This window comes from Canis aureus, chromosome 7 (genome assembly GCF_053574225.1).
Source record: "Canis aureus isolate CA01 chromosome 7, VMU_Caureus_v.1.0, whole genome shotgun sequence".
Classification (NCBI taxonomy): domain Eukaryota; kingdom Metazoa; phylum Chordata; class Mammalia; order Carnivora; family Canidae; genus Canis; species Canis aureus.
In genome coordinates, this window is record NC_135617.1 from 71,403,665 (window position 1) to 71,415,319 (window position 11,655).

Genomic DNA, 11,655 nt, shown 5'->3' on the forward strand with positions numbered 1-11,655 from the left:
CTAGAGGCACGGGGTGGGCAGAGAGGTGCTTCTGTCTGGATCTGCCTCTGGCACTGGGCCAGGTCTGAGTCATGTTGCTCACGCCCTTCCTCCTCCCAGCTCTTCTCCATTCACCTTTGTGCTGCTGCTGAGGGAGGCCCGCCCTGGTGCCAGCTGCCGCTCGCAACCTTGGGTGGACATGAGTAGAGGGGCCAGGGGCTGCCCGTCCTGCACCACCGTGCCCCTGCCTGGGCCTGCCCCACCCCCCTCCACTGAATCCTCCTTAGGTTAATTATAACTCTGACCTAAGTGCCCTGTGACACCGCGCCCCAGTGGCCCTGCCGGAGACCCAGCCACCAGGTAGGGGAGAGGCCTAGAGAGGGGTTTCAGCCTTCCCTTGGGTGTGTGTGTGGGGGGGTGTCCTAGGGGAGGAGCCTCAGTCCCTCTCCTGCAGGTGTCTGTACCTCTATGGCCTCCGGTTGACACCCGAGGGGAGAGGGCAGGGAAGGCAGGCTGGGACCCATCTGGGGCCTGAGGCAGAGCAGGTGCCCCTGGAGACACCGCTGGGCCTGCCCTGGACTCGCAGCTGCTTCCTCCTCCCGAGAGCCTTCTGTCCGGCAGGTGCACGTGGCAGCCATGCTTCCTACAGACGTGCCCCTCTCCCATTTGAGCACCTCCCTGCTGCTGCTGCTGCTGCTGCAACTGCTGCACCCCGCATCTTCCTTCTTCCCCAACGTCTGGAGCCTCCTGGCTGCCCCTGGCTCCGTCACCCACCAGGACCTGACTGAGGAGGCGGCACTCAATGTCACCCTGCAGCTATTCCTGGAGCAGCCGCCCCCAGGCCGGCCCCCGCTGCATCTTGAGGACTTCCTGGTGAGCATCCCTGGGTCCTCCCATCCCAGCGGGATTCCCCAACTCCCTGGGACTTCTCCTCCTGAGGGCCATCCTCTCTTCCATGCCTCCCCACCTCTACCCCCTGCAACAATACCCAAGAGTCCTGATCCAGAACTGCCTCTCTCATATAGGGACCAACACCTTCAATTCCTTGCACGCTTACCCCGAGTGATGGTGGCTGAGGAAACATGGGCAGTGGCCTAATCCAGGGGCCCCTGCCCCCTAACCTGCTCTCACCAGGGCCGCACCCTCCTTGCTGATGACCTCTTTGCTGCCTACTTTGGGCCTGGGTTTCCTTCCCGGCGGTTCCGAGCAGCCTTAGGTGAGGTGTCTCGTGCCAACGCAGCCCAGGACTTCCTGCCAACATCCAAGAACGACCCTGACCTGCACTTCGATGCTGAACGGCTGGGCCAGGGGCGCACACGCCTGGCCGGGGCTCTACGGGAGGCCCTGGTGGCAGCCAGGGCCCTGGACCACACCCTGGCCCGCCGGCGTCTTGGGGCTGCACTTCATGCTTTGCAGGTGAGAACAGCATGAAACGGTCGGGGGCAAGGGGGTGGGGGCAGGTGGGTGTCTCCACTCTGGGTCTTCCCATCCCCCGGGTAGAGACCTCCCTGCTTAAGAAAGGATGGGGGTGCTGCTTGCCAATGCCCTGAGGCTGGTCCCCAGCTCCCCACCTCCAAGTTGGCAGCACTTCCTGTGGCTGCGGAGAAGCCAGAGGAGGTGAGAGGGAGACGTGGTGTCAGTGGTGGGCCCTGTAGGCCACTGGAGGGCCTTTGGGTGGGCTCTGAGTGCGAAGAGAGGAAACACTAGGAGTCTCCCACATGGGGAAAGCTCCGTTCTGGGCAACGGGCAGAGGGTGTGGAGGGCACTTGGGTTATCTGACAGCAGCAGGGAGGGGGAAGGGGTGGTAAGAGGAGGCTTTGCAGATGAGGGACTCAAAGGAGTGGGAGTAAAGGCTGGAGATCATGACGACAGTGCTTCATCTCCCTTCCTCCCCACAGGATTTCTACAGTCACAGCAACTGGGTGGAACTGGGGCGGCAGGAGCCGCATCCTCACCTCCTCTGGCCGAGGCAGGAGCTCCAGAGCCTGGCACAAGGTATGGCCGTGACCCGGGGCTTGGGGGGAACCCATAGAGCCACGTCCTGGCAGCCCACCCAGCCACTGTGTCACATCCTCAGGTCACATAGGATGTGCCATTGCTTCTTCTCTGGAATGACCTGTGAGGTCACCCAGCTCAGCCAAAGGCCAGGTCAGCTGGATAGCCTCCCCAAGGTCACCCGGGGAGACAGAGCCAGGACCAAGGTCAACAGACCTCGAGTTCTCTTTCATGTGGCTTCCTTCCCCCAACATGGGATGGAGCAACCAGGACTATCCGTCATAGTCGTCTCTTCTTTCCACCTGAACTATGACCGGAAGCTGCCTCCTGTCCGTTACAAGTTCGCCTCCTGTCCTCGGCTCACAGAGGGCTCAGTCCCCGCAGTACTGGTCCGCATGCTTCTTGGTTTCCTAGCACAGTCCCCGTCCCAAATACTTGGTCTCATCACCAGACCACCTCCAGGTGTTTGCTCAGAAAGCCTAGAAGCGTGCCCATATGCTTTGGGCAGCTGGGGGGTAAGCCCAAGTTCGGGTGGACGGGGCTAAAGACCAGTGGTGGCAGAACCGTGGACTCTAGGTTCCTGTCCTCCCTTCCAGTGGGCGATCCTACCTGCTCTGATTGTGAGGAGTTGAGCTGCCCCGGGAATTTACTGGACTTGACGCTCCTCACGTCCAGCTACTTTGGATCTCATCCCTCCAAACCGCCAGGTACCAGGTGGAAGTAAGGGGAGAAAGTCACAGCCTTTCCCCTGAGGGATTTCCATAGGGATCTCAGAACTGCAGGCCCTTGTCCCACTTCCTGTGGCATCAGCTCCTGGAAGAAGGAGGATGTCAGGAATGGGGTGGGTGGATGGAGGCCTGCTGAGGTGGCCGTGAAGGTCAGGTGGGGAAGAGCTGCTCACTCAGCTGGGAGGACTTCCCCATTATCCCACGGCAGCTTTTGGGGACTGACCAGAGAGATGAGGGGATCCATTGTACACCATGATGATGGACCCCTCCAGATTTCCTCCAGATTTGGCCTCCACAAAATGTCATCTTTCTTGCTGATCCTTTGCTGAAGAGTGAAAGGTCAGGCCAGCTCAAAAAAGGGCCTCGTTTTCTTAGGAGGCAGTGTTTTTTTTACATCCTCCCTCCAACTGTCTTTCCTCAACCCAGGGAAATGTAGCCATGGGGGCCGTTTTGACCGGAGCAGCTCCCAGCCACCACGGGGGGGCATCAACAAGGACAGCACATCCCCGGGCTTCTCTCCCCACCACATGCTTCACCTCCAGGCTGCAAAACTGGCCCTTCTGGCCTCCATCCAAGCCTTCAGCCTCCTGAGAAGCCGCCTGGGAGACAGGGGTTTCTCTAGGTGAGTGGCCTCTGTGAGATGTGCTCCCCAATGGGTAGGCGCTCTTGGGGGAGCTGAGAAGACAGGGTTTGGGGGCAAATGGACAGACCCTTCACCATATCTCCAGCTTGCTCCCCAGGCTGCTGGATATCAGCCCAGCCTCCAGCCTGAGCTTTGTCCTGGACACCACGGGCAGTATGGGTGAGGAGATCAGTGCTGCCAAAATCCAGGCTCGCCACATTGTGGAACAAAGAAGGGGCAGCCCCATGGAGCCTGCCCACTACATCCTGGTACCTTTCCATGACCCAGGTAACTGGTCTGGTGAGCAGAGTAGAAGGAAGGAAGTCCAGAGTGAGGGGTGAATGCCACTGGTGGAAAAATGGGCCTCATGGTTCCACTTCTTTAACAAAATGGTGACACTTCCTGTGGTTGAGTCTTCACTGGCACCTGTGTGCATATCGGAAACAATCGGCACTTCTGGTGTTTCCAAAGTGGTAGCACTTTCCTTATGAGGTTAATCATGATTTGTGCTTAGGCAGGGTCCTCTGCCTCCATGCTAATCAGCCATTCTCAATTCTCACCGCTTCCTGTAGACCGAGATTGGGATGAAGATGGGGGGTTCGTGGGTGCAGGCTCCTGTGAAGCTAGTTATAATTTATTCCCTTCCCTGTTGGGCTGGAAGTCAGACGCCCTGACCTGGGTCGACCAGTCACTGTGCATCCTTAGGCTGATCATTTCACCTTTTTTTGCCTCAATTTCATTATCCATAGAATGGGTCAGTACTTGTCTTATCCTGCCTATCTCCTATGGTTGAAATGACCATCAAATAAAATACCTTTAGGACTGAGAATTAGGGATCCCCGGTTTGGCGCCTGCCTTTGGCCCAGGGCATGAGCCTGGAGTCCCAGGATCGAGTCCCACAAAGGGCTCCCTACGTGGAGCCTGCTTCTCCCTCTGCCTGTGTCTCTGCCTCTCTCTCTCTCTGTCTCTCATGAATAAATAAGTAAAAATCTTAAAAAAAAAACTCAGAATTCCCTAAGGGTTGGTGTTGCATCCTATTTACCTGTATAAATCTAATAGCTGGCATTTAAGAGGAGCTTAACACATATTTGATGAAGCTTTGAATAATTAAAAATTTAGTACGTCTTATGGATCAATGCACATTCTAAGATTCACAAAATCAACTCATTTAGTTCTAATGACACCCTGAGGTAAGTACTATTATTTTTCTGGCTTTTCTGGTGAGGAACTGAGGCCCCAGGTACTTTTTATACCTACACACCTACCCTGTAAAGGTCCACTCAGGACCACAGGAGATGCTGCCATTTTGCTCTGGAAATGAGGTCCACTTTCCCCCCAAAGGTCACTAGCCTCTGCCCTGCCCTGTGCATATAAGTATAAGGGAATACTGTTGTTTCAATAGTCATTCACCCCTGGAGCGTAGCAGGCCTCTTGACTGGGGAGGTAGGCCTAGGCGGGGATGAGGGGATCCCTCTCCTCACTTGCTTCCTTTCTCCCTCCCCAGGATTTGGCCCTGTCTTTACAACCAGTGACCCTGACAGCTTCTGGCAACAACTCAATGAGCTCCATGCCTTGGGGGGTGGAGATGAGCCTGAGATGTGCCTGTCAGCCCTAGAGGTCTGCCTCCCCCACCCTCCGCCCCTCCCCTTCTTCCTTCCTTTCCAGATCCCGCCACCAAGGGGAACTGGAGCCTTCCTGGGACCTGCACCTCCCTCCCCACCTTCAGAGCCTAGTGCCCCTAGCTTCCCTCCAGGGTTCCAGGGTCATATTTCCTTCAATTCTGTCCCCCCTGGTTCTACCTGTCCCCCTGCCGCTGCTGCCATTTTTAATACCAGTGCTTTCCCTTTCTGCCAGCTGGCTCTGCTGCACACACCTCCCCTCTCAGACATCTTTGTCTTCACTGATGCCTCCCCCAAGGATGCCATCCTCACCAACCGGGTGGAATCCCTGACTCAGGAACGGCGCTGCAGAGTGAGCACACTGATGGGAGACGCAGCATCACCTGCCCAGGGATACGGGGAAGCCCATGACAACCACCTCATAATGAGGATCACGCCACGCTCTGGTGGCTGAACCAACTTTGGCAAGGGGTGGGACAAGAAGACAATGAGTATAACGTTTGCAGATCCCTTGTCTGATCTGAATTCATATTTGAATCTGTCTCCAACAAACCATTCAAAGAACTGGAGATCTAGTTGCTAATAATCCACTATGTGGGTGACATAGGGTGACAGTTACAAGGGAAAAGCAACTACTAAGTGAAGGCCTAGGGGCTGTGTCAATGGGAGACCCTGCCGTAGAGTCAGAGGCTGACAGAGACCTTACCATTAGTCATCAGCTCCATAGTGCACTTGCACAGGAGACCCCCAATTCTGATAGTAGACGGCACTGGGAGTACTCAAGTACTGGCCTCTCTTTTGGGCACAGGTGACATTCTTCGTGACTGAAGACCCACTGAGGGTTCAGGGCCGAGCTCGGCGTGAGGTCTTGTCCCCTCTGCGTTTTGAGCCATATGAAGCCGTGGCCCTGGCCTCAGGAGGAGAGGTCATCTTCACCAAAGACCAGCACATTCAGGATGTGGCGGCCATTGTTGGGGACAGCATGGCAGACCTGGTGAGTATGGTGGCCAGAGGGACTAGTGCTTCCAGCTGAGAACTAAGGGCATGGGCGACATGGCCTTTCTCTTTCTCCTAGGTTAGTGGTTTAACACAGCTGTGTTGCCTCAGCAGTTAGAAGGGTGGGAAAGGAAGTTTATCTCCCTCTGAGATCCATGGCCCCCCACCTTCCACATTGCTCCTTCGGTAGTAGTACTGCCCCGTCCCCCAACCTTGGCCTCCAGGAATCTGTCCTCGGGGCTACCACAGGAAGTCCTGCCATCTTGTAAGGAGGGACAAGAAGCGATTGCCTCACCCTTAATCCCTTGCCTCCACTTTGTCATTTACTGTAACTTCATCCCTGGTCCTGTGCCCCTCTCTTTCACCGTAGCCCTTCACGTGTGACTTCGTTTCTTTCTGTCTCCACCTTTCTCCTGTCTTTGTTTTTTGCCTTATCTGTGTTCACTGCCTTATCTTCTCCTTCATTCTTTGGTTCTGCACATCCCTCAAGGTTACCCTTCCCCTGGAACCTCCTGTTGTGGTGTCTGGGAGGCCATTTGGCTTCAGTGTGGATGCGCTGCTCCAGAGGGTCACAGTTCGGATCCATGGGGAGGTCAGCAGCTTCTGGATCAGGAGCCCAGCAGGTACACCCACGAGTGTGACTTGAGGCAGTGGGAAGGATGGAGAGTGAAGGGTGAACTACTAAGGGACAGGAATCATCTCATGTGCCAATCTTGCTCTCCCACTGCCATCAGGAGTCTCCCAGGGCCAGGAGGAAGGCGAAGGGCCTCTAGGTCACACGCGCCGCTTTGGGCAGTTCTGGATAGTTACCATGAATGACCCCCCACAGCCAGGGACCTGGGAGATCCAGGTCATAGCGGAGGGCATGCCCCGGGTTAGGGTGCAAGGTAAGGAGGGAGATATTCCTGGGAAGGGAGGACAAGGCTGCAGAGCTCAGAGAGCACTGTCAGTGACATTTGTTTTGGCAAGGTCTCTGATTGCCTTGGCCCTCCTCAGCCCAGACAGCCCTGGACTTCCTCTTCTACTTTGGAATTCCCATGGATGAAGGCCCCCACCCTGGCCTCTACCCCCTGGCTCAGCCAGTAGCAGGTACATCTGTCCCCCCACCCCTACTTTCCCATTATCCCATCTATTTAGCTATGAAATTCTGTATTTAACTTTTTATTGAGTTACGGCTTACATATACAGAAGTAACTAACTGAAGTAAACAGCTGGATTTCATAATGCACCCATGTAACCATTCCTCTCTCAGTTCAAGATTTAGAACATTTCAGGCATCCCAGAATCTTTCTTCACCCTGCCCAACAATGTCACTCAGAGGTAGCACCCTTTCTCCATCCATACTCCCAGGGGTAACCCCTGTTTCCAAAACCATTCATCCTTTTCTCCCCATGACCGAATCTCCTGTGGACCATCATCCTCCCCTCCCACCCCCTGTCCCAGGCCTCCAGACCCAGCTGCTGGTAGAGGTGACAGGGCTGGGTTTCAGAGGTGACCCCAGAGATCTTCGGTCGCATTTCTCCCATGTCGTCCTTCGAGGGATTCCAGAAGGGGCTGAGCGGGGCCGGGTGCCCCTGGAACCCATGGGACCACGGGAGCGAGGTCTCCTGGCCGCCTCACTGCCACCCGCACTTCTGTCCACCACGGGCCCCTTCTCTCTGGAGTTGATCGGCCAGGATGGAGAGGGGCATGGCCTGCACCGAGTGGCCCCCCAGCCCTGCACCGTGGTCCCAGTCCTTCTGGAGGTGAGATGCCAGAGGAAGGTGCGGGTGGGGCCAGAGGGAGCTGCAGCAGCTCTCCCCTAACCCGCCCTCCTCTGCAGCTCAGCAGCTCCCCAGGGTCCCTGGCCCCCGGCAGCAAGGCCCCACTTAGCCTCCATATTGCCAGCTTCTCAGGCCCTCAGGATCTGGACCTTAGGACATCTGTCAACCCCAGGTTCCCTCTCACCTTCAACCTCTCCAGGTACAACCCCCGAACCCTCCTGCTCAGTTCTGGCCCACCTTTTGGTCCCTCCCGCTCCCCCTCGCATGGTGGCCTGGTGCTTTAAGCCCCACCTACACGGCCTCCTCCCAGGGGCATTCAGATTCTCACCTGGCCTGAGACCCTGGGCTCTCAGCTCTTCAGAGCCTGGGCCTTCAGCCCACTGTGTGTCCACTCAACAGGGTTCGCCTGGAACCGAATGAGTCTGTGTGGGGCCACCTGTGGTTGGAGGTCCCGGACTCAGCCGCCCCAGACTCCGTGGTAATGGTGACTGTGACTGCGACAGGTCGAGAAGGCAGCCTAGTGCCCCCGACCCATGCCTTCCTCTGGCTTCTGGTGCTGGCTCCGGCCCCGCAGGTGAGGTACCCCCACTTCCCATTGCAGGCCAGGCAGGGTAAGGGGAGGGTGTTGTGGGCTTAATTTGGGTAGAGACAGCCTGACAACCTCTCTCCCCTTCTCCCCAGGACCCACTGGCTGCCACTGCCCACTCATCTGGCCCCATCCTCCACTCGACCAGCTCTGTGTCCACTTTGGTGACTCGGGGAAGGGCTGCAGGAGGGCGGATAGGCAACTGCTGGTGGGGCACAGTTGGAGGAGTACTGCTCCTGCTAGGCTTGGCCTCCTGGTAACACTACAACCCCTAGAGGAACGGGTCTCCAGTGCTATTTTCAATCTTATCCCATTGCTGAGAAGGTGACATGGGCCTCTGGCCCCCACCTCTCCCAGATGGGATGAAGGTTTTCCTTCTCATGCACTTGTCCCTCTCTTCCTTAGTGAGATTGAGATAGAGAGCCATGGATTCTCCCATAGTACACTTTCTCTAACTCTGGTGGGAACCAAAGCAAACACTCCTTTTTGGAGAAAGTTGGTTCCTATTTCTCCGTAGCATCTCTTTTTTTTTTTTTTTAATTTTTTTTTTTTAATTTATTTATGATAGTCACACACAGAGAGAGAGAGAGGCAGAGACACAGGCAGAGGGAGAAGCAGGCTCCATGCACCGGGAGCCCGACGTGGGATTCGATCCCGGGTCTCCAGGATCGCGCCCTGGGCCAAAGGCAGGCGCTAAACCGCTGTGCCACCCAGGGATCCCGCATCTCTTTACTCCATTATTTATTCATGCTTTCCCAAGCTCAGGAAAAGGAAAGATGTATGGGGAGGAAACTAAAGTTGGGAGTGGGGTTTATGTATAGAATTGTTCTTATTTGAAATTCTGAAGAAGCTCCTATTTTATTTTTGTATTTAAATTTGAAGGACAGTTTCAGTAAACATATCTGCCCTAGAGAGAGATTCCAAAGAGAGATCATTTATGGATATGGGGACATATCAGGGAGATCAACCTATCAGGGAGAGGAAAGATGAAATGGAAGTTTTCAGTTGCTGAGAAGAAACTTTATACCAAGATGTTTGGACTTCAGTTGGCCCATCACCTGGAGCCATTTATCTGTTAGGTCAAGAGGCAGAATAAGGAGACTGGGGGCTCAGGCCCAGGCCTCCCACCACCACCACCACCTCACCAAATGAGGAAACCCAGAGGAACCTTTAGACACGGGTTGGGCCCCCCCGCATCTTGGGGCAGCCAAGCTGGACGGTCTCCCCTTTTGGCTGAATGCCTGCCTTCTGCCTGGACAGCTCCTGGAGAAGAGGAGAGAAACCGTGGGCATCTGTGCTCCCCGCTCCACTAGGGGGCCAGGCTCCGCCCTCCTGCCACCCCCTACAGCCTACCTGTTGCTGCCAGAGGTTCTGCTTCCTTGGCCTTCCCTTCCAGCCCTGGGCAGCATGGAAATCAGCCTTATTTAAGGGATGTGAGGAGAACTGGGAGGGAGGGGTGGGTGGGATTTACTTTTTCCTCTTAAACCAGTGTTGATCCTAGGTCCCCTCTCTACCCCCACTTCCCAAAAATCTAAGCAAAAACAATAAACTCACCTTCTCCTGAACCAGACTCCGCAAACACATGGTCATCTTTTGAATCTGGGCTAACTGGGGGCCATGAGGCTCTGAATGTAAATCTGCTAGGAAATTCTAAAGGAGGAGTTGGAGGCTGACAACATGGTGAAAACTTGAGGTCCATCTGCTACTCTTCTGACACCACAGGTCATATTTCTTCTCCATCGGGATTCCCTTATCTCAGTAGCCCTCAAGGCAGGTGGGAAAAATCCCCCACTCTCCACTCCCATCTCTTTAACAATCCAGTTCCTCCATCCCCCTCAAACAGCACAGTACCCTTTTCCTTATTTTTTATGGATCCTCCCTGTCTAGTCCTGATCCATTGGAATGATCCAGGCCACTCCCCCATCTCAATGGAGTGATCCTAACCATGTCCCTCTGAATGGAATGCAGACCAGCCTCCTCCAATCCCGACAATGAACACCAACCTAATACTTGGTGGCATCCAGTCATTACAGTGCTTCCAATTCATGATCCCTGCCCATTAACTCTTGCCTTCCCATGGTGGTGTCTGCCGTGTCTGCATCTCCCTGCTCCCCCACACCGCACATCAGCCCCGTACCTCACCAAGAGCCCCTAGATGCAGCTGCTGTTGCTGTGCCTCCCTCAAACGGCCCTCAAACCAGGCCTGGCCATGCTCCAGCAGCTCCAGCCCCTGCCACAGGGCATCCTGCTCCCTCTCCAGAGCCTGCATCCTCTGCAGCTGGGAAGGCAAGAAGCAGAGGCTGACTTGCTCCACAGCAGGGCTCTGGGCCGTGGCACTTCCTCTCAACTCTTGGTTGGGTTCACTGGTCACTGAGTGTGAGCCCAGACTAACCACTGAGCACCTGGAAGGCAAGGGGAAGCAGGGGGGAAGACAGGGGCCCTCAAAATTGGCTGGAAATGGACAGATCTAGGCAGTGGGTTTCTCTGGGGCCTCTTGCTGGACTAATACTCACCCAGAGGAAGAAGCTCCGGGCCCCTGGGTCCTGGCGGCTTGTCCTGAGTGGTAGCAGCATAACTGTGTAGGGAGCACAGACGAGGGGCAGCCCATTGGGACCCTGGCTCCCCATGGCTCTGGAGTGGGAAGAGTGGAGCCACGCCCAGTGGCATGCAGGGCTGGGCCCTCCCCTTCCCTCCTGTGCCCATCCTACCTTGTTTTTCAGCCTCTCAGAGCCTTTCCTGCCATGTCTGAGGCTGGGGTGTTCCTACTTAAGGGGAAAGATCATCTCTGTTGGGGCGTAATCTCTTCCTTCTCATCTGCTTTTGTAGGGTCTGTTAAAACAGCTGTGGCTGGTTCTCATGAAGTCCCCCTGGGTGGAACCCAAGGGTCTCCCTACAGCATAGTTATTGTGTGTGTATGTGTATGTGTTGAAGTTGATTTGTTTTTAGTAATCTCTAAACCTAACATGAGGCTTGAACCCATGGCCGCAAGATCAAGAGTCACACATGAGGTGTGGCTTAGTGGTCCATGTCCCTGTGTTTTTATTTTTATTATTTTTTAAAGATTTTATTTATTCATGAGAGACACAGAGCAAGAGAGAGCAAGTGAGGGATCCCTGGGTGGCACAGCGGTTTGGCGCCCGCCTTTGGCTCAGGGTGTGATCCTGGAGACCCGGGATCGAATCCCACGTCAGGCTCCTGGTGCATGGAGTCTGCTTCTCCCTCTGCCTATGTCTCTGCCTCTCTCTCTCTCTGTGTGTGACTATCATAAATTAAAAAAAAAAAAAAAAAAAAGAGAGAGAGAGAGAGAAAAAGGCAGAGACACAGGCAGAGGGAGAAGTAGGCTCCATGGAGGGAGCCTGACGTGGGA

The 11,655-nt window shown here is 55.3% G+C and overlaps 2 protein-coding genes across 10 annotated transcripts; one reads left to right on the forward strand and one right to left on the reverse strand.

The window, feature by feature from the left end:
* Positions 1-45: 45 nt before the first annotated feature.
* Positions 46-9,858, forward strand: VWA7 (von Willebrand factor A domain containing 7). 4 transcript variants are annotated; one of them, XM_077904638.1, is made up of 17 exons: positions 46-339; positions 601-852; positions 1,114-1,395; positions 1,878-1,974; positions 2,571-2,681; positions 3,129-3,324; positions 3,431-3,612; positions 4,829-4,941; positions 5,179-5,295; positions 5,752-5,937; positions 6,430-6,562; positions 6,674-6,826; positions 6,936-7,028; positions 7,488-7,684; positions 7,762-7,901; positions 8,102-8,276; positions 8,384-9,858. In XM_077904638.1, the coding sequence occupies exons 2-17, from the start codon at positions 616-618 to the stop codon at positions 8,546-8,548; spliced, it is 2,577 nt and encodes an 858-aa protein (XP_077760764.1). In that variant the 5' UTR covers positions 46-339; positions 601-615; the 3' UTR covers positions 8,549-9,858. The 4 variants fall into 4 exon arrangements, with proteins under 4 accessions (XP_077760764.1, XP_077760762.1, XP_077760761.1 ...); XM_077904635.1 differs by having other exon boundaries at positions 54-339; positions 7,383-7,684; XM_077904637.1 differs by having other exon boundaries at positions 55-339; positions 3,443-3,612; positions 7,383-7,684.
* Positions 7,108-11,529, reverse strand: SAPCD1 (suppressor APC domain containing 1). 6 transcript variants are annotated; one of them, XM_077904658.1, is made up of 5 exons: positions 10,802-11,529; positions 10,426-10,566; positions 9,843-9,938; positions 9,642-9,731; positions 7,108-9,551 (listed from the first exon to the last, which is right to left on the reverse strand). In XM_077904658.1, the coding sequence occupies exons 1-5, from the start codon at positions 10,913-10,915 to the stop codon at positions 9,459-9,461; spliced, it is 534 nt and encodes a 177-aa protein (XP_077760784.1). In that variant the 5' UTR covers positions 10,916-11,529; the 3' UTR covers positions 7,108-9,458. The 6 variants fall into 6 exon arrangements, with proteins under 6 accessions (XP_077760784.1, XP_077760782.1, XP_077760781.1 ...); XM_077904656.1 differs by having other exon boundaries at positions 9,642-9,686; positions 10,426-10,690; positions 10,802-11,527; XM_077904655.1 differs by having other exon boundaries at positions 10,426-10,690; positions 10,802-11,524.
* Positions 11,530-11,655: the final 126 nt, after the last annotated feature.